At 46.8% G+C, this 27739-nt stretch overlaps 1 protein-coding gene across 3 annotated transcripts in view; it reads left to right on the top strand.

Annotated features, from left to right (window-relative positions):
* Positions 1–27739, top strand: part of LOC144933461 (RAC-alpha serine/threonine-protein kinase) — a 67235-nt gene that overhangs the window by 37323 nt on the left and 2173 nt on the right. For all 3 annotated transcript variants that reach the window (XM_078858233.1, XM_078858234.1, XM_078858235.1), the window contains 11 exons: positions 9910–10035; positions 13379–13490; positions 16037–16184; positions 18840–18971; positions 19391–19456; positions 20134–20202; positions 21129–21254; positions 22419–22547; positions 23458–23672; positions 26354–26441; positions 26607–26709. In XM_078858233.1, the coding sequence (XP_078714359.1) occupies positions 9910–10035; positions 13379–13490; positions 16037–16184; positions 18840–18971; positions 19391–19456; positions 20134–20202; positions 21129–21254; positions 22419–22547; positions 23458–23672; positions 26354–26441; positions 26607–26709 (1314 nt within the window). The remainder of the gene's footprint in view (positions 1–9909; positions 10036–13378; positions 13491–16036; positions 16185–18839; positions 18972–19390; positions 19457–20133; positions 20203–21128; positions 21255–22418; positions 22548–23457; positions 23673–26353; positions 26442–26606; positions 26710–27739) is intronic.

The raw sequence follows: 27739 nt of genomic DNA, 5'->3' as shown, positions 1-27739 counted from the left end.
GTCAGTCACTTACTGGCGGGAGGGGGGGTCCCTCTGAGACATTCTTTACATCCGTCAAAAACAGTAGGCTGCAAAGTTCCCGTAATAGTTTGTAAATGGTACGGTCATTAATTGGATTAGTAGGTGCAGAGGTAAGGTGCATATTATTCAGGTTTTATGGTTTGGTGTCAGGCGTGGCAGGACTTTGGTGTGAAGCAAGCAGAACAACGTAGCAACACGCCGTTGGACAAATAACATGTTACGCATTGGGCCTATTTGGAGTATTAAGCAACTTATCAATGAATGTGGGATTAACATTCTTGTTAAGAGAGTAAAGGGGAAATAAATTAATCCTTCCAAAAAGCAGAGGGGATTAGATGGGGTGGTTTTGTCTGATTGCTAATGTTCATCTTGCCCTGGGACATGTGACACATTACACATTCAGTGAGTTTTCTTCTCCACTGGCCTCTCGTCTTCCAGCTAATTCTACGTTTGGGATCACTTCAAAGTCTCTGCGCGTGAAGGGTGTGCGTTGGGAAGCGAGTGTTCGCACAGTCGGACCGATGGCTCCTTTGCTGTACCGATGCGTTGCAGCTCACCAGTCTGACTCACACAAAATGGCAGGCCTGTATTTTTCCGCTCTTGTGATAAAAGGGATTGAGGCGCCAGGCCCATAGTAACTGGAAAACACAGATTTTGTCAGATTTTCTTCCCCCCCCCACCACCCCCCCAGCATTTGAAAAGCCTCATGCTGCTGCCATTGTTGGGAAACAATGGCACGGCTGACCGGGAATCTCCAAATCGAGCTTTATTCCCAGCGTGATGGGAAGAGATGTATTTTTAAAATATCTAAGGATTTGCTTTGCAACAAACACGGGGACATAATTATGTTACCGTGTTTATATTTATTATTGTCTCCACAAGAGGTTGTTTATTAGCAGCGGATCCTTAACTCATTGAAGTTTTTTTTTACATACAGTACACACAAAAGGAACAGCTGTTGTGACTTTCTTTTCTTTTCACGTTAAGATTTGTCTAATGAAACCCTGGTGTTTCTGGCATTCACCGAGGGTTTTCTCTCCCCACGCCCCTCCCAAAGAAAGTGGTGTCCATCAAGCGCATGAATGTAGAGAGATAAGTAATGGCCACGGTTGTGACATGATGGTGGTGGCGGCGGCGGCGGCGGTGGAAGGGGAGGATGCAGGCCCTCTCTGTGCGTGCAGTGGGTGGGGGAACCATCGCTGGCAGACGCTCTCTCCATTGGCGGAGCTGGGCCAGACAGTCTGCTAACCTCGGCATGACCTCTCCTCGTGGGGGGGGGGGTCGGCATAGCGGGTGCGCGCCGCGCTCGTTAGTGTTCTGCTCGTGTCATGTCTGCGTCGTCTCGGACGCCGCCGCCGTCGTCGTCGCGCCGCCCGTGCGCACGCGGGCGGAACGCTAATGGGATGGGAGGACGGCTCTCGGAGCCCGTCGCCCCACCACTTCCGTTGCCAAATATCGCTGATTCCACGCTCTGCGAGCCTCCTGCCGCCCCGAAGGCTATAACTCTGCTACGAGCTGGCACGACTGGCTTCGGTGCACTCGCAATGCGCGTTGCTGCTGCTGTCAATGCGAGGCGCATTCGTCGTGTCCCTGGCTGTCCAACACCGACCGGTGCACTGCATTTATGCGTAACCCTAACGGGTTGGTGAGACTTATTAGGCATTTGCGGTGGAACGATGCGTCGGCTCGTATCAAGGACACTTGCATGAAATCGGGCGTACAAGAGTAAATGCTTTTTCCATTCGACAGTGTTGTATGTATTCACGTCATCCCTGCAGCCACAAGAGGCACTACCATTCACCTCAATGTCAACAAAGAATTGATTCTTAACCCTGCCTCGCACATATTCTACAACACTTCACAGGCCGGCTGAATTGTCGTAGTCGTAAACACCACTTGTGACTTTTTCACACATTCACAGAAATGACAGTCTTCATTCCTTGGGTTTGGAGGAACTCATTTGGCAGGTACAGAATTCGAGAACTCTTGAAAGCTAAAGAATGCAATGATACAATTTCGGCGTCTCTAATGTAATAAAGAATGCAGTGGAAAACCCCTGAGGTTGCTTATTGAATGAGTGTCACACGATGGCCTCATTGTATGCGCCGGTGTGACCCCCAGCCGCGTGGGTGGAGGGCACTACGGCAGCTACGTTGCCGTGTTAACATGGGGCATACTCATGCCACCGGTGCCGTTATCAGCCGTGATTTAAAGTATCGTTTGTAACTAAAATCCACGAGCATTTTGGTCAACATCCGGCAAGTGATACATTCATGTGTTAGTCACGCAAAACAACAAATTTAAAACTTATTTCACTCCACCTTTAAAACGAATTTGATGTTATATTTTACAGCAGCTCAATTAGTTAACATTATTAATCGAGAGCCATGTGTGACAAATTTATCATTGATTGGTCAACTACAAGCATGTGCTTTTTATTTGGGGGGGGGGGGGGATTAGTGTTTTTCCGACCGTTAGGAGAGAGAAAAAGAATCCCCGCCGCACGGCTGTGCATGTGTACGCAACAATAGGAGCAGCACCAGGAAGTGGGAGAAAAGCAACAGCTGGCACTGGGGCCACGCAACCTGAAGCGGCAGGTGATGGGCGAGCGGATGGCGTGGCGACGCCTCGGATCGTCCCAGCTCCACGAGCAGGCGTGGGCCCAGTTGGGGGTTTGTGTGAGAGCAAGAATAAAGGGAGCGTGGGAGCGTGATGGCGTGTGCGTGTGCGCTCTAAGCCAGTCTGCTGGTCCAGATGAGGGGTCGTGTTGTTGCATCGCGGGCCCGAGTGTTGGATATATCAATGCGTGGCCGAACATAGGACTATACGAAGAGTGCGTCGTTCTCATTTATAAGTTTTCTCGCGCTATTTTAGGAACGTGTTTAGTGTTCCTAAACAAATAACCAATGGTGGCCATTTGCTATTGGCTGAGAAGGGCGACAGGTGTTGGTTTGATTTAGAGCACAACCTTTGCGTAACTGTGAAAGCGGAACAGTGCGTCAACATTATCCGTTAGTTGTGCAATAAGGTGTTCGGAGATATTGCTGCAGTTTCCTGACTCGCGTGATAAAGAACTTCAAAGGAGATTCTTCAGCAAGGGGACAGGCATCTTCGTTCTACCAGTGGGTGGTCCTGACTCTTGAGTGCCCATAGCACTGGGGTCTATTGGACTGTGATCCAAGCATCCACACACCTTTGTGGGACACATTCATTGTGGTAAATTGTGAATGGAAAAAATCAGCGCCCACTTAGAGCTATTTTTGTTTTGGCCATTTATCAGAAACAGGAACCATTTTATAGAAACGTGTTATTGTGAATTATGTCTTTGCCAGATAAAGTCTTTATTTATTATGTAAGTTCAATGCGTAAAACCATGAGACGTTTAAACCGTGCCACCCAAAATGTCTAATAAATGTACACCTAAAATAACTAGTAATTTTTTTTGCACTGTAGGAATAAAAAAAACTATTCTGGGAGTTTCCACCCCATGGCTGGCCGCGAGGAGGTATCTGTGGCGTGCGTGGGCGTGGGGCCGCCTGAGCGCTGCTCTCCACGTGCTCCTCGCTGCCGAGGATTTTATGGTGGGGTGTCGAGCAGCAGCAGCAGCAGGAGGAGGAGAGGAGGCAGCTGGAAGAGAACGACACCGCTCAGACGTCCAGTCATTCTCTTTATGGCCGTGTCCTCCGTGTGAATTTACTGTCGTTTGGTCAAATGTGGACGCCGAGTTGTGGTGGCGCAAGCAATGGAATCTATGAAGTGTTGGCGATTCGTGCAAGGGTTATAAGGGCGCACAGATTTATGAGACTTATATAAATACGCCTTGCTGCAAGGTGGCCAAGTGGGTTCGTGAACCCATATTGTGGACTTTTGGGTGTTATCCAGTCTAGTTTCTTTGCACAACCAAACCTTTCCTTAAAATATAATTGGCCAAACATCCACCAATTCAGGACGCTTAAATAAATCACAGTATTATTATATATTAGGAAGATATATGGCCTGACCCCAAATGGGAGTGTGGTTGCCTTATGATTCGACCTATATAAATGTTGTGGCTGAACATGGAGAGTTGTAATGGGTTACCATTATGGGGACGGTTAACATGTGCTCGGACTGTTCTCGGAATCGCTGCGGGGCCATGCTGGATGGGTGATGTCATGGACGCAACTCGGTAACATGTTACCGCCAAGTTAAAATTAGCATATTTTCCATTTCCACCGATCATTGTCACGCATGCCACAGTTTGCCCGTTTGCTCTTCGATTCATTAAGCGCTTGTTCGTGGACCGATCCTGCGAGGCCGGTCACCCGTGCACTGGCTGGATCCAGACGAGCATGTGGTTTCCCACGTGTGCTCAAGTCAGCTGCCGTTTGGAACGCTCCCAGAAATGCAGCGAGATGGAGCGAGCACACTTCACAGTGATCTAAAACTGTTGTTGTGGCGTAGAATTCCAGGAATGCATTGGACTGGTGTCACGTGACCGAAATGGGCGATTTTGCTGCATTCCTCGGTTAAGGACTGCAGTGCAGGCCATTTGCATTTTTTGGGAGGACTGTGCCAAATATAAAAACATGCCCAGTGGTGGACGTGGCCGCAGTCTTATATAATTTTACGTTTGCATTCAGCTTTTTTGTGAAAAGCAGCCCCGTGCCCATTGTTAACCCGAATGAGTGCGTGTCCTCCGGCATCCTTTGTTATACTGTTTTCATATAAATGTTTGAAGGCCGTGCAGGAAGAGGTAGGGTTTGTGGCTCCTCTCCAGCGAGGCTCACATCCAGCAGACTGAGCCACAGTTTTCGCATGCACACCCTCGCCCTGCACACATCGTCGCGCACTTCGTCCGACCCGTTGCATTTTGCAGCACCGGGACGATGCCGTGGACACGCGGAGAAGTTGTCCAACGCTTTTACGGCTGCGTGGCTCTCCTGTATTTGTGCTAATTGGCCAATATCTGCTCACGCGCCCCCCTTGAGGTTAAAGTGGAAGTCACAAGCAATTAGCCCCAAACGCATACCGCCTCGCAGGAACCGACTCAGTACTGTGGCCGATGCAAACAATGCGATTTGATTGAGCGAAGATGGCACTAATTTGTATATATATTGGGCAGCTCTTCCGGTGGGGGGGAGGGGGTGCAATGAATTTTTGCTGTGATGACTGCCCATGAAATTATTTTCCGAATTGCCAAGTAAGTGATGGATAATGAATACTAATACATCAAGAGTCCGTGGCTAATGAGAGCTGATTAGTCAGTTTGCTAACAGAATCCCGCGAGGGTTGCACGCCCGCACTTGCACGTGTCGGCAACACGGCAGGGCAGGCCCAAACCTGTGTCTCCTACGTTGCATCCACGGCCCCACGTACACCTTGAAGCTTTCTTACTTAGGATGCATCGGTTGAAACACTCGTGCCATTTACGCTCCCCTTAAGTTTTGAATATGGTTGTGTGTATTTGCATTCGGTATTTTATCATCAAATGCCGCTTTTGCCGCAGGCGCTTTCATCACTGATGGATAAAGGCTCGGGAAATAATGAAATATTTTCACTAAGCCCAAACCCAAGCAAAAACTGTTTGCACACAACCTTGTTAGGGCCTTTTCACTGAAATTTCCCCACTGAATCAAAGTGCCAAATCACCCTGGTCTGTGACTAAGTCGACGCGTGCGCCCACTCTTTTTTGGAAATTAAATTTTCTTAAAAAAATTATGACTAATTTATAGAGTTGTTCGCAGATGACCGTGATGAATATCAGTCTGGGGTTTTTTTTGTGGGTCCTTTCCTTGTTGCTTTGAACAAACACATCTGTTGGCCGAGGCTGCATTCGCTTCGGAGCGAAGTGTCATCGCTACATCGCTCGTAAGAATGTTGGCGTGGTGGCAGCGGCGACGGCAGCAGCGGTGGCGGCAGCGGTGGCGGCAGCAGCGGCGGCTCTTCTATCGTGTGGCCGATGTAGATGCAGAGCAACAACTTTACAATTTCGCATTCAGGTGGTTAAGCCAGATAACTGCGTCAGGAGCAGCGGAGTGTATCGCTGTGATGTCTCCTTCGCATTTGTGGATCGGGCAGTGCGTCGTTATACGTTGTCGCACACTCCAGGAGAGCTTTTAATTTTCCATTTGTGCATCGGGTATCTGCATCTGCCATGGTTTGTGCGGGTGGACCGTGGGCTTCCGTGGAAGATTATACCCAGGAATCTTCCGCGTCGGGTCTTTCACGCGGCGTTTGTGAGTTCTTTTGAACTCCATTCAGCTCGTTGGCGACACTAGATCCCATTAACCTTTTTTTTTGCGCGCAGCGGTAGGCGCGTGCATGCACGGCAGTGGCGAACAGCGGTGAGAACAGCTGTCTCGTGCGCGTGTGCGGGCTTGCTAGGCGCGCACTCGTGTGAGATGATGGTCCTTCGCACAATGGGAGCGTCTGTGGCGCAGGTGTTTCTGAGCGCAATCCAGAGCAGATGGTTCCTCCGGACAAAAACATGTTTGCCCGCGGCTGTCGATAATCACTGCCTGATTAAATTGCCGTGCCCACTTCGCCCATGTAAACAACCTTTGTTTCCCCTCCCTCTTTGAACGAGAAGATGTAGGTGTTAGAGGACTTTTCATTCCTAGCGAAGTACATATCAACTTACGCGTACTGTACATGGTTTTACTTAATACGTGCGTGCGAGATGTTTTTTGTTGTTGTTGATCTCAGAACTAATTGGCATGCTTTGCAGCCGCACAAGGTCACTGCATGGGTTGTGTGGTGTTGGCGGTGGGTGGTGGTGGTGGTTGTTGTTGTGTTTTTCAGCACGAGCCCTGTGAACTCATTACGTGCCTCGTGATGATTGCGTTCGAGGCTTAGATCCTGGCACCGTTGGTGGCACACCGGTGGATTTTTATTATTCTGATTGAAAATTGTATCACTTTTATAAGAAATAATCAAGTGAATGTGCAAGATTAATGAAGCATTGAGGACAAAAAAAATGTTATTTATGCCTTTAGTTCTCCACTGTAGTTTATGGATCATGGCTGCAGACGATGATATCCCGTAGCAGCGGAAATGTACGTTTATAAAATTATTTTTAGTTTTTATTGCAGTTAGGATAACTTTTCCACGTGGATTACCCCGGCTTAATTGCAGCATCTTCCGTGTGCGGTCACTGGTGACCTGGTAATAATGTACCGATGAAAGTAAATTATTATGCTTGTGATATGTTGATTAAAGCGTCTATGGGAAAATTATGTAAGAAGCATGCAAATCATATGCAAATAATAACGTTACGTTGAGACAAACAGAGACAAAAATGGTACAGATTGAGATGGGAAACAGATAAACGGTACAAACGAGACAGCAACAAAAATCGTCGAATCACTGTGGCAGAAGGGAGTGAGGAGGTGGAATCGTTAGTCTGGCCGAAACTATTCCATCCGCTGGACACGAGATCCGGCCGCGCACGTACCTCGTGAGGTCAACTGGACCCTGTCCCTGGATCTCAGTGCCGCTATATCACGTGCGCCGCTAAGCCCCTTATGAATGAGCGAGTTAGCGAAGGAGCGTATGAATGAATGAGCGAGGTGAGCGACGGAGCGACTGACTGAGTGACCGAGCGGGCAAGAGTCGTCATTACTTCCCCGGGTGTCGTCGGTACGCTCGTGATGGCAGCCTTCCACGGCCTCACAGGAAGGAGCAGCAGCTGCCGCACTTGGAATGTGACCACCCGGTTTAACCTCTTCGCACTTTCATTCGCGATTAAAATGAGCGGTTGGGAAGGTTTCGACTGTGGTTGACAAGTACCGTCTATCCCGCCTTACACGTGCACTTTTGGCATTCCCATGATTACAAAATTTAAGTTTGCAAGCTTTTAATAAAATTAGTCATCTGGGAATTTACGGGGAAGAAACGGAGTTTCAAAGAAACAAACGTTTACATCGTTAGATTTCCTACTTTGAATGCAAATTGATTATTTATAGTTAAACGTGTAATGTAGTTTTAGAAAGAACCAAATGCCCTGTATTTTGGATTTTATTCTCCCCTTCAATAACTGTAGAATCTCTTGTTTTGCAAAACTGCAGGGTAGACTAAAGTATATGTGCAGGGGGATTTTTCAAGTCTTGCATTACAAAGGAATGCTACTGTAGATAATCGCTCCTCCTGTAAAATATATTCTTTAGAAAGTTTACTCAACCACAACCACATTTCATCCGTCCTGTTTAATACCGCTGCATCAAGATGGGGTTTTGTTTTGACTTCACTGTCCGTTGAATTGCGAATTGCAAATTGCCCTCAAACCTGTCTCGCACAAAAAATATATATAATAGGGCCGCTGTAATACATTGGGCCGTATCGTGCCAGAATAATTAAACTGTTAGATAAATAACGTATTTAACACAAAGGCGGCTTGCACGCGATAAAAGGTCATTTCAATATTTATGCGTGAAAATGAATAGCTGCAGCAGCAGCAGCAGCCCGAGCGACGAGACAATGCCGCTTAACGTTACGTCTCCATTCAGTCAACGCGACCTTGCACAGCAGCACGGCTCGGCACCGGACGGGGTGGTGGGGTGGGAAGCGAAAATGTGGCAGTTGTGGATTTATCAGTCTTCGGCAGGCAATCTCTCCGTCGTCGTCGTCGGACGATGCTCGACAGAGCTACGCCGGGGCGGGCGTTGGAGGGGCGATCCTGCTCGTTGCTTATGGGCCGGGCTCCCACTGCCAACCACCCCCCACTTCTTTGAGGGTAGTTGGGGGGGTTGGTGGGGTTGGGGGTTGGCGGCGAGGCACCGTTCCGCTGACAGCCCAGCGTGGACTGCGGTTGAGAGCCCCGCCAGACGGCGGGGCCATTTTGATGTGCTCCCGTGCATTGTGAGCCGCCCCCCTCCCCTCGCGCTCTGGCCTTTTTGCCGCGACACCTTATATCGCAGCTGACCTCTGGCAGGAGCATCTGCTTGACGAGCGCCTAATTCTCGCAACCCTAGCATCCATCAAGATCGACAAAGAAAGCTACTTTGTTGGCTTCAGACTGCCCACTTTATTATTGGAGGCCCTTTCTCTCGAGCCCACTGTGCGAACGGTTTTGGTCATAAAGTGGCGTATAAAGTGAAGTCTGTTCTAAGCATTAACTTTATGCACTTTCATGCTTTCTTTTAAGGGAACCCATGGGGCCGGTTACCAACTGTGTTTTGAAACACAACTTTCATTCTCTACTGGGAATATATTGCACCGTGTCGTTGTTTGTTTAACGTTGGCCACCGAGTGAGCGCCTGGTCCACACAAAACACTTGAACCTGCAATGATTTCGCACTTGAGGGTGTCGTTCAGTTCACTACCTTTTATGGTCAGCTTCTTAGTCCACCTGCTCATCACTTAATGCGTGTCTACCTCCATTCTCTACCAAGCGAGCATTGCTCAGAGGAGGCAGTACCAGTATGCAGGGATGTCACTGAATGCTGACAACACTAAACCTATTGTCTGGCATACAACTAGAGCTCGCTAACTAGTAAGTGTCAATACATTAATGTGATATTGTTTCTTAAGCTTTTGACTGTCATAGTCACTAGTTGCTGCCACATTCATAATAATTTTAAAAAGTGAATTCTAGAGTCAATTTGTGAGCCTGAATTGCAACAATTCACGAGGCCCGTAGCACAAGGCACGCCACCCTGAGCGAGTCCTACAAATGTGGGGTTTTAACGTAAACCCCCGTCGAGACAGACCCGTTAAAGAAAACGAATGACATTTTTGGGGGGGAGCTCATTTTTAAAATGGGCTGTCATCACCTAACGCCAGACCTGTCCAGGACAAACCGGTCGTCTGCTCAGTTGGGTTGAGTTTTTTTTATCACCGTGCGGCGGTTTGGCTGTGCGCGTGTCCCCTCCTCACTTTGGCGCGTGTGTTCGCTCCTTCGCCGCGCAGGCGAGTACATAAAGACATGGCGGCCGCGGTACTTCCTGCTCAAGACGGATGGATCCTTCATCGGCTACAAGGAGAAGCCCCAGGACACCGACCAGCAGGACCCCCTCAACAACTTCTCCGTTGCAAGTAAGAGACCCGCAGACCGCGGGGGGACGGGGGCCCTCCACCGCTCACCGCCTTTTATTAGCCTCTGAGTGCTGTATGTGAATAGTAATGCTGTGTGAACAGCAACGCTGTTTCCCAGCTGCCAATGCTGTTGGGCCGGATTCCCATGCCGGGCCTTGGTTACAGAGAGCCTCGCGCTCTTCGAGTGGCGATGCATTAACCATGTATGGCCGCATTGACAAAATGCCGATGTGGTGTTTATTGTGCACGGTAATAAAATCGGTTGCTCCTTCACGTTGCTCGCAGCAGTGTTCTGGCACATTTGTTTATTACAGCCGGATGTAGTTTTTAGGTTGTGCCATTCTGCATCGACGAGCGTGCGGCCCGGGATATTTGTATTGCATTAACAACTGTTTTGACATTCGACACCGCGATGCGTTCAGTGCACGAACTGCATTTAAAAATAATTTGTTTTTTTTAACATGAGCTGAATCCACCACGCGGCTTTCTGTCGCTTACCTCTGGAATTTCCCACGAGAGGGAGCGCGCACCGCTCTGCTGTGGCAGGCTGCTTGCGCACATTGCTGTGTTGGGCTACGGGGCATGCCACGTGGTGCTTCCAACTGTGAGGTGTTCCAGGCCGTATGCGTGGGTGCGGCGTGGAGTAATCATTGCCACCAGGGAGACAAAGGCGACCGGGAGTGGTGCTGGCCACACCCCCCCACCCTCCCTCACGTGCCTTGCTGGCCTTCATATCGGTCCTTGCCAACAGCACTTGCCCGAACAGTCTGTTAAGGCTATATGGGGGATCTTTGTATTTTTTTCTTTGCTTATGTTTGTGAGTGCGTCTTGAGTGTTGTGGGTACGTGTGTGAGCGTGATTGTGTGTGAGCGCGTGTGTGCATTCGCACGTGTGATTGTGTGAATGTGGGGAGTGCGGAGTTGTGGTTAGCGCACTGCGCTACGAACCCGGCGACCTGAGTTAAATTTCCGCTCACAGCCAACATAGGGGGGAAGCATATCTTAACCAGTCCTGGGCCTGCCCTACGTCGACTGAATCTTCAATTAGTGCCTTGTGTGGCTGTCTAAGCCTCAGCATTGTGGGGAGCCAAAGGCGGCCGAGCATAGTTCTGGCCACCCAACACCACCTCACCTGTTGTGCCAGCCTTAAATTCTCGCTAACAGCACTTGCCCCAACAGTCTGTTAATGGATTTTTGTTTTAAAATATGGGGGATTTTTGTCTTTTACCGTGTGTGTTTGAATGGGTAGCGGTTAGCATACCGCGTTACGAACCCGGCTACTAGAGTTCGATTCCCGCTCACGGCCAATGCCAGTGACGAATATCTGAAGTCGTCCTGGGCCTCCCCTCGGTCGATTCGACATCAAATGAGTAGCTGGTGTGGGTGTGTAAACATCGTCACGAAGGAGACAAAGGTGGCCAGGCGTGGTGCTGGCCACCCACTCCCTCGTGTGCCGTGCCGGCCTTCATAGGCGCCACTCGCTAACACCACATGCCCCAACAGTCTGTTCAGGCTATATAGGGGAGGGGGGGAGGAATTTTTGTCTTTGTGTTTGAGTGCTGCCTGGGGGTTGTGGGGGCCAGCTTGTGTGTGGGGGTGCATTGTTCATGCGTGAGCCATCGGCCACAATGAAAGCAGAAGTCACGTGGTTTCTGGAAAGTGTGTGTGTGTTTCTTTTTCTCGTGTCTGTTGAAATCAGGTGGCAGTGAGATAAAGATAAAATTGCCACGACTTTACGTTGGTTAATCGTGCGAGCAAAAAAGGGTGCATTTTTTTGCATGTCGTAAGTCCTCAGGATTTTTCTCACGTTAAATTTGCACTTTTAATTGGGTGGCTTTCGAGAAGCAGTGGAAGCTGGTTTAGCTCAACAGAATTGGGATGGATTCGAGGTTGTGTAGAGGCTATGGAATGTGATTGCTGTCATCAAAGTGCTTGGTGATAATGCCTTGGTAAATGCACGGAGGGTCGCAGAAAGGGATTAGAGTGGGCGGTGGGAGGGGTTTGGGTTAAGTTTAATCCTTTAACGGCTTTGTCAGAAATTCCAGGAATTCCTCTGGCTTCAAAACAACAGTAGCCTCAGGCCCACGAGCAGAGTCAACAAGTGTTGGAATGGGCTTTCCCATTGTCGAGTTGGAGTGTAGAAATGTGGATGAGTGAGGGGGTTGTTTTTAACATTCTTATACTGACCAACGTTCCTCTTACATGAGTTATTTTTACACTCAACTGTAATGAACTGCGGCAACAACCTCTCTTATTACTTTTTTGCCACATATAGTCATATGTATATGACACGCCATGAACGCCCGAAATGAGTTGGGTTAAGCATGATCAGGGGTCGGGCAACATGCGGCTCTTTAAGGACTGCTGCTTCGAGACGTTATTCATGTGCATTCCGACTCTTGAAATATGAAGTTATTGTTTTACCGAATTCGAAAAAAATTGGTTGCTCCTGTTATTTTGGTTGCCGACTCCCGAGCATTATGGATTTTTTTTATAAACGCATGTTAGTTAATTTGTTAAATGTATTATTTACTCAGTAATCCCTCGTTTATCGTGGTAAATGCATTCCTTCAAAGTGCCGCGTGAAGTGAAAACCGCGTGAAGCGAGGAATTACTGTACTGATTCAAATTTGCGTGAAGTCGGCTTGTAGTCGTCCCATGGTGGGATAAATAACTGAGATGAGGATACGCCACGTACTCTATCATTCCACTCACTGTATCATTCCGCATACTCTATGATACCGTTTGGTTGCGCAGTTCAAGAAAGTAGTTGTCGACTGCTCAGGAACCGCGTTACGGGCGGATTCCACGTTGTGGGAAAAGTGTTCCTCAACGGACAAGAACCGCATTATAGCGAAAATGCGCTGTGCGAAAATGCGTTAAGCGAGGGCTTACCGTATCATATAGTGAGGAGTGTTGCTCTGAACATTTTAAGTGTCGAAAGAAAATTTACACATGTGAGGCATACTTGGATTTTGATAATGTTTTGGAAGGAACCTGGAACTTAAAATGATACCAAGGGAGGTGCAGAGCATGGCTATTCCAAGGCCAGCTGTAGTCGATTGTATCAAGGAGAAGTTGCCTGTGTGAAGTATGCATGCCTTCATATTTCCAGCGGACCACTTGTAATTTTTCTTATTTGTAAAGAACGTAAACAAATCCATCAATAAATCAACAAAAGATTATTTGTTTTTAAAGCAGCCAGCAAGAAGTTGTAGACCACTCGTCATCCAATAACGTTCCGCCGCCCTGCGGGTAATGTACACGCCACGTGACATTTCCTCCCTCACGTGCAGCTTTGTGCCCCCCCTCCCTGCCCCCCCCCCGCTCCCGCGTGTGCGCAGAATGCCAGCTCATGCGGACAGAGCGGCCGAGAGCCAACACATTCATGATCCGCTGCCTGCAGTGGACCACCGTGATAGAGCGGACCTTCCACGTGGACACGCCGCACGAGAGGTTCGTGCCCGCTCAGCCGCCGTGAACGGTGCCGCCATGGTCGTTTGTCCCCCGGCCTGGTGTGTATTGCGTGGACGCGAGCAAGCGTTTCGCGGGCTCTTGTTTCTGAAACGTCTTTAGTGCAAGAGACCAGAGAATGCCTTTTCTCTGGTGAGACGAGGCCGCGTGGTAGCGGCTGGCATGTAGGGCATCCAAGACGTGTGTATCTTGGAGGGTCGGGACGTAGAAAAGGCCATAAAGAAGGCTGTCTCTGGTGCAGGCCAATCTGTTTCAAAGACAATGGATACATTATCAGAGCATACTTTTAGTTTTTTCGGTAAAGTCACGTAGGTAAAAAATGAAATTAAAATTAATAAAAATAAAATAATAAAAATCACGACGTTTCGGAGGCAACACAAGTCTCCGTCATCAGGTGGGACCGTCACAGCCAGATTGCTGTCTCAAATCTGGCTGTGACGGTCCCACCTGATGACGGACTTTACCGAAAAAACTAAGAGTATGAATCCTTGCAGTCACAAAAGCTTAAAATCTAGAATTATCAGAGCATGTTTGTTTGCATGTTTTGCCACAAGTACGTGTGGTTAAAGCGGACTGTTGATGCCTCGCAAAATGTGTCGATTTGAAGTTTGAACATCTTAACACCCGTTTTATTGCCAGGAATGGGAAAAGCATATTCTTATTTTTTTCCATACTTTTCATACTGGCAAAAAGGTCCCATAGACAGAGATACATTCACCCCAACGACCCGCACGCCCCGGGGAGTGCCCCTCATCCAGCAGTGGGTTTGACAAAAGTAGCTCTGCCGACGCATATACATGCACCTTGTTGCTCTTCTCCTTGGAGAAAGCTAGAGTGGTATTTTTATGGGAACATGGCGGCCGTATGGGAGTGTAAAATATCAGATGGCACTTTGAGATATGTGTCCCTGCTATGTGCTGAGATGACTTCCTGTTTATGCCACATTAAAAAGTAGGGAGCTGTAGCCCATACCTGATTAATTGTGGGCCTTATGCAGTAGATACACATTCAGTTGGCTGCCTTGCCGACAGGTTAAGCAGGTGTTGTGTGGGTGCATTCGGGGGACTCTGATGTTCTGATTGGCAACAGCAGTAAGGGATTCGAGTTGGCAGATTGCACTCTGGTGCCCTCTGAGCTCTGCGCATCTTAGTAAATTACTCCCCGGTCGAGTGAGCGTGATGGGCTTCATGGCGTTTCTCATTTTTAATAATAGTACAATTTATAACGCGTGCAATGTTGCAGACCGAAGACGCAATTCTGAGGCGTGGAGCCGAGCTCAGTGTCCGATCTGTTGCCATTATGTATTTTTGTGTTATTTATTTATTCATGATTTGTTGGCTTTTTTAACGCAGTTTTTTTTAATTCCATTCACTGAATATACGTTTGCACTTTTATGCTTTGTTTTAGCCTGAGGGACGAAGTAAGATCACCGTGATGCTGTTCATGTTAAAGGGTGCAAGCCATCACTGGGTTCTGAATCGATATAAGAAAAGCTGTAATAAAACCGTCACAAAAGAAGGGCAGACGGCATGCAGTACAGTACTACGTACGTGCAGCACCTTTGTGAATACGAATTTTTGCAGGGGGTGAACAGGGCAGGCTCAACAGAGGCAACAATTCAAAATGTTGTTTTCCATTCACGAGTAAACTATTCTACGATTTGTGGCTGGTGTGTTGGAAAAATGTTGTGGTTGTGTGAACGGATGGCAAACTAGTGTGAGGCTTCCCAGAAAACACATCTGACCACAGGCCCTCGTGAAGCTTGAGTTGGGTACCTCCAGTTCCTGCCACGACCGTCGTAGAGTAGAGGTGACTTAAACGAGATTGTCTCTCTAGGCTGACGGACCTGCAGTGTATGCGTGGTGTTGGGCTGGTACGGTTTAATTTATGATGGGTTTTGTCGCTTGGCTCGAGTCGTGTTGAATTGGCTATTGTGGTGGCAATGTGTGGGTGTCGTCGCGGGTCACGCTTTGGTAGTTCTCAAGCAAGCAGCTCCTGCTGGTATGAGCAGGAGCCGCTTGCTCCATCTGTCGCTCAAGACTACCGCCGCTGATGTCGCTCACACTGCACACATCTCCTGCCAAGCCATGGAATTTCCCAAGAATCGACAATAAACACGTGCAATTGTTTAAGTTCATTTATAGTTTTTGTCCATTTTGGATTTTGTGATCATTGCTGTCTTGGTAACAAAAGAAAAACACAATTTATTTTCAAATGAATTCATGTGTTATAATTAATACATACTATGTGCTGTGGATTTAAGCGCACAATAGTCGTGGGTGTGTGATGAAGCGAGTGGCATATTTACCCAAGGACACGTGCGTGACTGCAGTAGCAATATCTCAGATGACATGAATGACAATATGTCGCACGTTTGAAAAGCCCTTCTGTTTACGGGAAATTAATAATTATGGTTGCGTGAACCCTGCGTATCTCGCTTGAAAACGGATAGAGATGGCGGCCGTAGGCTGTGCACTTTGACGAGGCGGCAGCTGATGGCACGTTGGTATGGTCGCGTGCTTTATCAGGGAGGAATGGCTTCGCGCGATCCAGACGGTGGCCGACCGCCTGCAACAGCAAGAAGATGAGACGATGGACTGCAAGCCCAGCTCCCCTGAGGACGGTTCCAGCACGGAGCAGATGGACACCATTTTGAGCAAACCAAAATCCAAAGTGGTAAGCGATGGCGCTTTGCGTACTGGGCGGCGCACTTGAGGCAGTGACCTCGGTGTACTGCGCGTCAGGCAGCCCGCATGCTGCTGGCCTGAATTTATCTCAGGTGCACGACAACAGCTGCCATTGTCGCAGACGTTGCTTTTGTTTTCCTGAGCGGCGTCCCCAGATACAATTTCACGTGCGATGGCACCTGACATGTGGATTGTCAGTCCTCGCACCTTTTGTTGTCCGTTTGTACCATGTGTTATCACCGTCGCAGTGCATATTCTATTTTCATCTGCACAGTATCAGAGGTTTGTTTTCTCTGACCACCCTCTGCTTCTGTTTAATAATAATAGTCTCGTACTTATACAAGGAAGTAGGAGTGGAACTATGCAACAATTCGATGATAAATATACATTCTTGAGCTTAAGATAGATGTTTGAAATCCTATGTGGAAGAATCGATGTTTATCAATTTGGATATATTGTATGAATGAGTATATGCGATCCTTGCAACCAGCAGAGGCGCTGACTTTTGCCGCAGCGTTAAAGGTCTACGCTTGATTCAAAGAGTCTCGTTGAATCATGAGAGTTAATCAAAATGCTGCAGGGGTGAATAATTCCTTCCCTCCGAAAATACTTGAACTGCAAATCTTTCTCAAAAACTACTTATCGAGGGGGATCCTGCATTTAGATATATAAAAAAAAAGGTATTCACATACGGTTATATTCAGGCGCGTCATTGATTCAGATTTTGCATTGTATAAATAGACACGCCCGAAGTGGATCCATGTCTCGGCAGTAAAAAGTATTTTGAGTGTTAGCGGCTGCGTACATGGGGAATCGCACACCATCCGTGGCGTCACCCTGACAGCTCTTCCTGTAGATTCTGTAAATTTAAACGCGCCACTCTGGAGCCGCCACTTCCCAGTGCGCGCACCCAACAACTGCTGCGGCTTGGATTACAGCGCGCGGGAAGTTCCGTCCGCATGTCTGCGGCAGGTCACGTTGCCCCCCCCCCGTTCCCCAGCCATGGTTGTGTGGAGCACAATGACGGGAGATGACTGAAGCGCCACGTGCAGATTGTGTTCGTTCACAAATAACGGGGAGGAGCGCTCGGCCGCTCATTCATTTATTTACGCGAGCGAGCGAGCGAACGTGCGCGCCGGGAACGCTTGCTTTGTCCCCGTGAACGCGGTGCAAGGGCCAGTTGATGCCAGCCTTGGGAGTATGTGCACGCTTTTTAACAAAGTGCAATCCGTGCGTTTCTTACGAATAATTGCAATTGGGCGAGCATTTTAAAATATAATTGTCACGCAATTTCTCGTGCAGGAGCGAAACAGCCACAATTGGGATTATTATACTTATTATTCGAAGTGTAATCAAAACGGACCTTTCATTTTTCCAAGAAAGCCTCATTGATTCCGAACGACTTTGGAGGGTCCTGCAATGGGAATGTTTGGCCAATTTGTTTATTGAGTATTGTCTACAAAAGAGTGACAAATGTGATGCGTGTCCTCAACGCTGAACGCTCAGAGCAGCCTCTCACCGCACTGCACTTCTTATGGAGGGCGGAGCAGATTTTGGTGCTTGGGCTCAAAATCCTGGTTTCGTTTTGTGGCTCTCGCACCATCGCGCTTTTCATGGGCTTCACGGGAGGAGCTACGCGAAGGATGAGCAAAAAGCTCGTGCCTTCCGTGCACCTCGCCCCCCCACCCCCCCACTCCCCACCACCCACAATTTCATGACTGCTGTTGCCTGGACTGGAAGCAGATGTTCATTTAAGGTAGTTTGTGTGTGGCGGGCAAATTGTGGTGCTGTAAAGTGGAAAGAATGCCAGGGCTGTTTGGTTCAGCTGTCTTGGGGTCAGAGCTGGGTAGGGGAGGGGGGGCGCGCGTTGAAGCTGCCGACCTGATGTCAGGAGAGGCATGAAGAATGTGCAGCTGCTGCGATGATGGACTTTTGGAGTGGCGGGTCGGGGCGGAGGGAAGGGGCGGCCGTAACAAATAAAATGGAAAAGCCATTTTGAACAAGATGAAAGGGCACAATTATGCAAACATGTTTGGGGTAGAAGGATCTGCTAGGAATGTGTCATGTATGGTTTTATACTATTTAACAGCATTTTCTCCATGCCCAACTGCTCCCTCGCTGCCAATTTCGCATCCCTTCTCTACCTGGTGCTGCCGTTAAAGTGGCATGTGGGTAGCTTGATCAACGTTGTGCAGTGACCTGTGGAATCTTACAAGCTTGTGATTGCACCTTGAGATTGTCATAGGACACGCTACACACAGGAGGGTTTTGTCAAGCTTACATTTGCCATTGCATAGCACATGTTGATGCGTAATTTGTTAGGTTTAAAAAAAAAAATTGCTATTTAAAACAGATGTCTACGAGTAATGCTATTCCAGCTAAAACCCAGTTTTCTTGGCACGTTTCCCTGCTTCGGATTGGCTTCTTTGGATTCCCCGGCATATCTATGATTTGAAGTGGTGTACAGTCTAAAGGCCTTGCATCTTCATATTTTTTACAGTAGTAACAAAATTAAATAATTACAGCTGATAAAATCTCAAAAGTGCTTCACATCGACGACAATGGGGGTGGGGTTGGGTAAGAAGTGGCTGATAATGATTATACTCTTGTGTCTAATACCTTATATAAATGCGGTTGTTTACAGACCATGAACAACTTTGATTATTTAAAACTGCTGGGGAAGGGCACCTTCGGAAAGGTGATTCTTGTACGCGAGAAGGCGACCGGCCAGTACTACGCCATGAAAATCTTGAAGAAAGAAGTCATTGTCGCAAAGGTGAGAACAGCTCCTGTTGTCCCATTACGGTATCGTAGAGGATGTGAACATAAATAGCGTTCAGTAAAAATAAAAAGATCCCCTTCGCTGCACAAAAGGAAATTGTTGGCTTTACAATATATCGAATAATCCAGCGGCAAATAACGTCGTGCTTTTTTTTTGTACACATCGTATTGATGTTTCTCAGCAGCGGACCGCGGAAGGTGATCACCGCGCAGAGATGTGCGCAGATGTTATCCGGTTGCTTTTGTTGGATTTGTGCAGGGGGGCATGATTCAGGCCTTTGCCCGTGATAAATAATAGAGAGAGGATTCCAAAGGAAACTATCTGCCTGCCATTGTTGTCTGAAAAGGTCTTTATTAAAAGGAAAAGAAAAGTCATGATTTATTAACTGCACTCTCTTTATGTACTCTCAACAGGATGAGGTTGCACACACACTGACAGAGAACAGAGTGTTGCAAACTACAAAGCATCCGTTTTTAACGGTGAGTGCCCAGCAGCATGGCCAGACGTCTGAGTCAGGCCTGGAGCCAGTGTGTGACGGTGTGTGTGTGTGTGCGCGCGCCTGTCTTTCTACACGTATGTGTACACGCCAGTGTGCGCGTGCGTGTAGGTGAATGTGCGAGTGTGCGCGCGGCAATTGTGTTTAATGCGATTTGGCAGGAGCGCACGGTTGTCGGACAAAAGCAGCGTTTGTTTGCCTCAATGAAGCCACAGGTTGGTGGTCCAGTCTGGTTTTGGTTTCTCTGGCCGCGCCGGGTTCGGGGCCTCTGTGCGTTAATGCGCGACTGGTATGACACGTGAAAGAACTGGAATTAAATTACAAATATCCCATCGCAAGATATGAGCGCAACAAAAAAAAGATTCGCCAAAAAACATCCTTGATCCATATGTCTGGCCAGCTGGATATTGTTCAGTGTGGTTTGATCTATCTGCAGTTGATTGCACAGCCTTAGGTCATTTGATAAACAATGGACAGCACGAACAGCATGAAAAGCTCTTTTAAAACAAATTACACGAGAAGCAACTTTTGCAAATTAAGATGACCAAGGTTATCCTGTTTTATTAACATCTTTGCAATAAACGAGGAGCAACATTGTAATATACCTTCTTTTGTGGGAAACCCCCTTAATAAAGCTGCTGCTGTTTTTATGCCTTGCAGCTGCTGAAGTACTCCTTTCAAACCCACGATCGGCTGTGCTTTGTCATGGAATATGTCAATGGCGGAGAGGTAAGATCGCAGGCTCTTCACACACTCTGCTTGTGCACAACAGTGACCGTTCTCCAGGGTAGAGACTTTGTGATTTATTGATCACAATACTGTGGCATGTGAGCAGAAGCACAAATTGTCATTTTATAATCGAAGAGATTTGTTTTAGCAATGAACTGTGTCCTGGCGAACCCAAAATAACAAAAAGCAGCGATGTTGGATTTTCATATAAACAACAAGCACAGCCAACACCTGATATTAGTTTTGAACGTAAATACACCCACGCACGACATGACACCGTACAGTCTGTCTCGCATGAAATGACATATGAAGTACCTTCCTGCATCTAATTAATAAAACCCTTGTCAGAAATAAGTGTAACAATTTTTTTTTTCTTTTTTTGTCCCTGGGTAGTAAGTGTTATTTCCTAATTGCTTATGCCTCAAACGTACAGAAACTGGCTATTATTCCCCACAAACTTTGCTTTTGTGACCAGGACAGTGATATTTTGAACTTTACCTATTTTCATTGAGAAAACATGGTGTGCATTTGTGTCATTCCTCTACATAAAGTCCTGGTCACAAAAGCAAAGTTTGTGGGAATAGCCATTTTCTATACTTTTTAGGCATAAGCAATAAAAAAATAACACTTACTACCCATGGACAAAAATCGTGTTGCATAGTGTAGTCACTGGTTAATGAATGACTGAAGCATGTAATGATTAACCTAAGATTATTTCTTTAGGATAATTTCTGTGACATGTTTTGGCTATTTTACAAGTCTCCTGAGTACATGTTTATAAGTTGCATCACATACAAACGTTCAGAGAAATGCCTCTCTTCTCCTTTAACCATTTTGTGTAAATCTTCAACATGACTTGTAATCTGCAGGGAACAAAAGTCGTTTTAAAGGCTCTCTCGCGTTCCGTGTTACTTCTTTTCTTGTAGCTGTTTTTCCACTTATCCCGGGAACGCGTTTTCTCTGAAGACCGGACACGATTTTATGGAGCTGAGATTGTCTCTGCGTTGGATTACCTTCACACTGAGAAAAATGTCGTGTACAGGGACCTAAAGGTAGGATTCTAGATTTGAAGCTTTTGTGACTGCAATGATTCATATTTTTAGGTTTTTTCGGTAAAGTCACGTAGGTAAAAACATTAAAAAGTAAAATAAAATAAAAAATAAAAATCACGACGTTTCGGAGGCAACACAAGCTTCCGTCTTCAGGTGGTACCGTCACAGCCACGACAGCTGTATCAAGTAAATGAGAGATTGCAGGAGTTACCACTGCGTTTATATAATGGTTGGAGAAGGTGCTTTTTAATGTTTTTACCTACGTGACTTTACCGAAAAAACCTAAGAATATAAAGGTAGGATGTCGCAGGGGTTCGCGTGATGGATTTTCATTTGCATTAAACATTTTTTTTATTACATTTATCAGATGAGGTTACAAATGTCACATTCGGAGAAGTATGGAGAGATGGATGATTAGAATTGCACTGACAGAAAGAGGCCCGTGGGAGCGAGATGTTAACTCTGTCACCTGGTATGCAGGAGGTCGTAGGTTCTATCCCAACCCTGACGCCTGCTGTATATTTGGAGTTTGCATGTTCTCCCCGTGTTTGCTTGAATTTTTTTTCTCCGTGTCCTCTGGTTTTTCCCTCCACATTTAGAATCATGCGTTTTAGAGTATTTAGCTGCTATAAATGTCCACATGATAAGCCACTTCTTTGAGCTATCATTTGTGGCCAGGTTGCTTCTGAAAGAGCGCTATATCGCTCAGTGGACCTTACCTGGCCAAATAAAAAGTTCAGTTCAGTTTTCTAGTTTTAGGTACACGTGGATCAGAGAACATACACAAGCTAGAGATGTTGACTGCTAAGGAGTTGAGGGCGCTTGGGCAGGGCACGTCATGGGAAGGGGACTATGATTGTGGATGAGAGCGGTTACAGAACGGAAGCCAAAGGAGACAACAGACTGGGTGATGACCACCAGGCAGAATGAGTGATGAGATCAGCTCATGTGCAGGTGTGGGCTGGATTGTGGGATCGCAGGACTGTGTGGGAAGGCGATCGCACAGAGGGGCCTTCATCCAGCAGTGGATTACAAATTTGCCGATTATGATGATTTGCTCTGAGCTATTTTATTTATGGTTTTGTTAATGATTTCTTGTTTGATTGAAGACCTTAAATCGATTTGCTAGTTGATGACTTGTGTTTTTGTTTGTTGGCAACGTAGCTTGAAAATCTCATGTTGGACAAAGATGGGCATATAAAAATCGCAGACTTTGGGCTGTGCAAGGAGGGCATCACGGATGGTGCAACCATGAAGACCTTCTGTGGCACGCCCGAGTACTTGGCTCCCGAGGTGCGTACCAGGTTCCCTGGCTACATCACTCCCACCATCAGCCTGGCAGCTGCAGGACAAAATATTAGCCTGAGAACGGTGGCTTACACAGCTGTTGTGCTGGATTCTGGCTATGTGGGTTCCAGCGTGACAGATGTTGGAGCCATCAGCCTCCAGGAATGTTTTGGACTCCAGCTGTTACCTTTTCATCATGGCCAAATGGGTGTCAAATTTTGGGAAACTTGCAACGTTCTTCTGCCGTATTTCATTGTCTTTCTTCTAATTGATGTTGTGAAACTGAGGTTGGCTCCTTGTTCATGAATTTTGCACGAGGTTTCTTTTGAGAGTGAGCCTGAAATTGGGTTACAGCTTCTGAATGTGAAGTTTTTATGAGCGGTCTTGCAATTTGGAAACGCTGGTCTGGGTTTTGTCATGGTGCTGGCAGAACAGAAGCATTTTGTACAACCTAACTTAATTTTCCGAGAACAAGACTTTGGCTTTTTTTGGTAAAAATACATTAATATGCAAACAATATTGGCCACAGGCTATGGACATTGGTTACACAAATGACGCAACTGTATTTAATTATGTGATGCAGCTCTTGGTGTTTTATAAATGCAATTTGAGCTTATGCGTACAGTGAGAAATGCAGACCAGCTATGGTATATTACATTCATTTTGCGTTAACATGTAACACGTGTGTCCAGTCACACACTCCGGGAGAGTGTTTCTGTTGCCTCAGTTTTAGCCAATTCGGTTGGGCGGGCGGGCAGGCCTCCCTTCAGATTCAAACAGCAGGGATGCGCCCTGTCCTGATGTCCAGGAGGATGCTGCCTGTAGTGGTGTAAGCTCGCAGGCACCCAGAGTGGTTGTGATATTTTTCTTTCTCTCTTCTTCCTCCCAACAACCTCGACCCCACAACTTCCTACAGGTGCTGGAGGACAACGATTATGGGCGGGCAGTGGACTGGTGGGGCCTAGGTGTGGTCATGTATGAGATGATGTGTGGGCGCCTGCCCTTCTACAACCAGGATCATGAGAAGCTGTTTGAGCTCATCCTCATGGAGGACATTCGCTTCCCGCGCACTCTCTCCAATGACGCCAGGGCACTGTTGTCCGGCCTGCTCAAGAAAGACCCCAAGCAGAGGTAGATTATGAAAAAAAAAAGTCCTTTCTCAGCTTCGTCAATTTTTATTTAAAGCTTTCGTAATTGCAGGGATTCATATTCTTGGTTCTTTCACGTAGAAGGGAAATAATAAAAATATAAAACAATAAAAATTCTCACGACATTTCGACTGCAACACAAGCAATCATCAGGTGTGAAATCCACAGCAAGAACATTTGAAAAAAGTAGTTTCGACTGCAACACAAGCAATCATCATCAGGTGTGAAATCCACAGCAAGAAAATTTTAAAAAAACACTACTTTTTAGAAATCTCTTAGGCATCTCCACAGCAAGAAAATTTGAAAAAAAACACTACTTTTTTCTAATTTTCTTGCTGTGGATTTCACACCTGATGATGATTGCTTGTGTTGCAGTCGAAACGTCGTGAGTACCCGGCGTTGCCCGGGTGAAAAATATATTTTTTAATAACCTTACATATATACACACCCTCACCACTCACCCTCACCATTCACCCTCACCACTCTCCCTCACCACTCATCCTCACCAATCACACCCTCACCAATCACCACTCACCACTCACCCTCAACACTCACCCTCACCACTCACCCTCACCATTCACCCTCACCACTCTCCCTCACCACTCATCCTCACCAATCACACCCTCACCACTCTCCCTCACCACTCTCCCTCACCGCTCATCCTCACCAATCACACCCTCACCACTCTCCCTCACCACTCTCCCTCACCACTCATCCTCACCAATCACACCCTCACCAATCACCACTCACCACTCACCCTCACCACTCACCCTCACCATTCACTCTGACCACTCTCCCTCACCACTCTCCCTCACCACTCATCCTCACCAATCACACCCTCACCAATCACCACTCACCCTCAACACTCACCCTCACCACTCACCACTCACCCTCACCATTCACCCTCACCACTCTCCCTCACCACTCATCCTCACCAATGACACGCTCACCAATCACCACTCACCCTCAACACTCACCCTCACCACTCACCCTCACCATTCACCCTCACCACTCTCCCTCACCACTCTCCCTCACGACTCATCCTCACCAATCACACCCTCACCACTCACCACTCACCCTCAACACTCACCCTCACCACTCACCCTCACCACTCACCCTCACCACTCAACCTCCCCTCACCACTCACTAATCACCACTCACAATCGCCACTCACAACCGCCCTCACCATTATATTTTTGCCCCAGTCAACGCCGGATATTTCCCATTCGTAGCAGTTTATATCAACTCTATAAGCAACTTATATTAAATATCAACTCTATAAGCAACTTATACTGGTAGGAACGAAGTGGACCAGACCACCAATAGATTATATCGTCCGACCGTTTGTCCGTCCGTCCGCGTCCGTTTGTCCGTCCGCGTCCGTTTGTCCGTCCGTCCGTCCGACAAGATGGCCGCCCGCTCCCCCTGCGCGTGTGTGTGTGCGTGTGTGTTTGCGTGCGTGTGTGTATGCGCGTGTGCGTGTGTGTATATGTGTGACTGTGTGCGTGTGTGTGCGTGCGTGTGTGCGTGTCCGGCCCACTCGAGCGGCGTGATGAATGGGCGCTATTGGGCTTCGGATCGTTATTCACGGCGAACTGGAAGCGTAGCAACACAACTTCATTACGTGTGCGTGCGTGCATGTGTGTGTACGTGTGTGTGTGTGTGCGTGTGTACGTTTATGCGCGTGTGTGCGCGTGTGCGTGTGTGTGCGGTCGATATCCCTTTACCGGTATTAGTATTATTCCTACCAGCCCACCCCGCAGGGTCCTGTTATTAAACAGGAAGCGCGATCCTAAAGTAATTTACAACCTTCGATTAGTCCTTTGTGCGATTCAAAGAATCGATTCCTGGCATGTTGGGGGTTTACATTTTGAATGATAGAGTTTCATTTTCATTGTTATTTTATTTTTTCAGGAGTTTTTAATTACATTTTTGCCCTGGTCAACGCCGGATATTTCCCGTTCGTAGCAGTTTATATCGACTTTAAGCAACTTATAGTAAACGGGAATCGTCCGAATCTAAAGGAATCTACAACCTTCGATTCCTTTGCGCGATTCAGAGAATCGATTCTTGGCGCGTCAGGTTTAAAAGTAATTACACAGTTGTTTTTTCATTGGTATGTAATGTTTGAAAGTTTTCATAAGATTTTAAATGTATTTTCCCCCCGGGCAACGCTGGGTATATCGAGTTTATACCACAAATGCGTGCGCATATTTTTAACGGGAATTAAAAATGGCGTCCACCCGGCAGCGAATGCGTCGCTACCCGTTGCCAGGGGCAACCGCCGTCCAATGAAACTGCGTATGGTCCGGCGACACACAGACACACACACAGACAGACAGATTTGCGATTTTATATATATAGATTATTTCCCTTCTACGTGACTTTACCGAAAGAACCAAGAATATAATTTGATTCTATTCCAAATCCTCCACGAATGTGTGTGTATGTTGAACTTCATTCGCACACCATCCGTAGCCAACTGCTGATCAGGTGTGGGGGTAGGACCACAAACTAGATGCAAAAAGCAGTTGTAAATGTGTCAGATCGTGAGAACTTTGAGAGCATAACTAGTTGAGATTAAACTAAAGGTTATCACTTTAAGGCAGGTTCATATCTCGTGATTACTGCACGTATTTGATATTGTCGTTTGTCTCGTGGCAGACTGGGTGGCGGCGTCGACGATGCCAAGGAGATCATGAGGCACAGTTTCTTTGCTGGAATAATCTGGCAAGATGTGTATGACAGAAAGGTAAGCCCAGCCTCCTTAAAGAGTTCATCTTGCTGTGTTGTTGCCAATGTAGTTGTTGTCTGGTGCTGGTTGTTTAATTGAGTGAAAGTTGCTGTTTGGTAGAGCTTCGACTGGATTTGTAGAAATGTTTTGATTTAACTTTATCAATAACCTCGCAACCCCCAGATGACGCCTCCCTTTAAGCCGCAAGTAGCCTCAGAAACCGATACGCGTTACTTTGACGAAGAGTTCACGGCACAGACAATCACGATCACACCGCCGGACAGATGTGAGTACCTCTGTTAATGCCACAAGGCTTAGAAATCTCTTAGTCATCTCATAATTACCTTAAGGTTATAAACATTTATGCTCTTATTATTTGGTTCTTTCGGTTAAGTCACGTCTAAAGATAAAATAATAAATTAAATAATAGAATACGACGTTTCGATTGCAACACAAGCAATCATCATCAGGTATAATGAAATAGCGACATAAAATCTAACCAGAAAACTATAGACAGACATATTAGCAGAAAGATATCACCAAGATACATAGCGGGAGCAACACAGGTAACAGAGAGGGGTGATCGTCTCTGTGGGGTGGCCTTAAATAGACGGAGGGGGGGGGGCGGAGGCAGAGAGAAGGAAGGTGGGTTAGCATATCAATGAGTGGTCAACAGACGTGGTGCTGCACCACGTCTGTTGACCACTCATTGATATGCTAATTTTTTCTCTAACCCACCTTCCTTCTCTCTGCCTCCGCCCCCCCCCCTCCGTCTATTTAAGGCCACCCCACAGAGACGATCACCCCTCTCTGTTACCTGTGTTGCTCCCGCTATGTATCTTGGTGATATCTTTCTGCTAATATGTCTGTCTATAGTTTTCTGGTTAGATTTTGTCGCTATTTCATTATACCTGATGATGATTGCTTGTGTTGCAATCGAAACGTCGTATTCTATTATTTAATTTAATTTATTATTTTATCTTTAGACGTGACTTAACCGAAAGAACCAAATAATAATTCCTGCAGTCACGAAAGTTCTAAAATTAAGATTTATGCTCTTATTCTATGTATTGCAAAGCTAGTTTATTTATGTATAAAAGCAAATATACTTGTTTAACACGTAGGCTTTCGCGATCAATATCATTCATAATGAAGGTGTTTGGGTTAGATCGCGTTATTTATAAATGTGTTGTAACCCTCCACCACCTAACACGTCGTACTCATTTTTTATTATGTTGATTCGCTCTTCAACACACCGGTGGGCTAAAGAAGTGAATTATTTTGTCCTTTGTAAACGTGACACATTTTTTACTGTT

This window comes from Lampetra fluviatilis, chromosome 7 (genome assembly GCF_964198595.1).
Source record: "Lampetra fluviatilis chromosome 7, kcLamFluv1.1, whole genome shotgun sequence".
Lineage (NCBI taxonomy): Eukaryota > Metazoa > Chordata > Hyperoartia > Petromyzontiformes > Petromyzontidae > Lampetra > Lampetra fluviatilis.
Note: the sequence above shows the minus strand (reverse complement) of the source record. Positions and strands in the feature narration are given on the sequence as shown.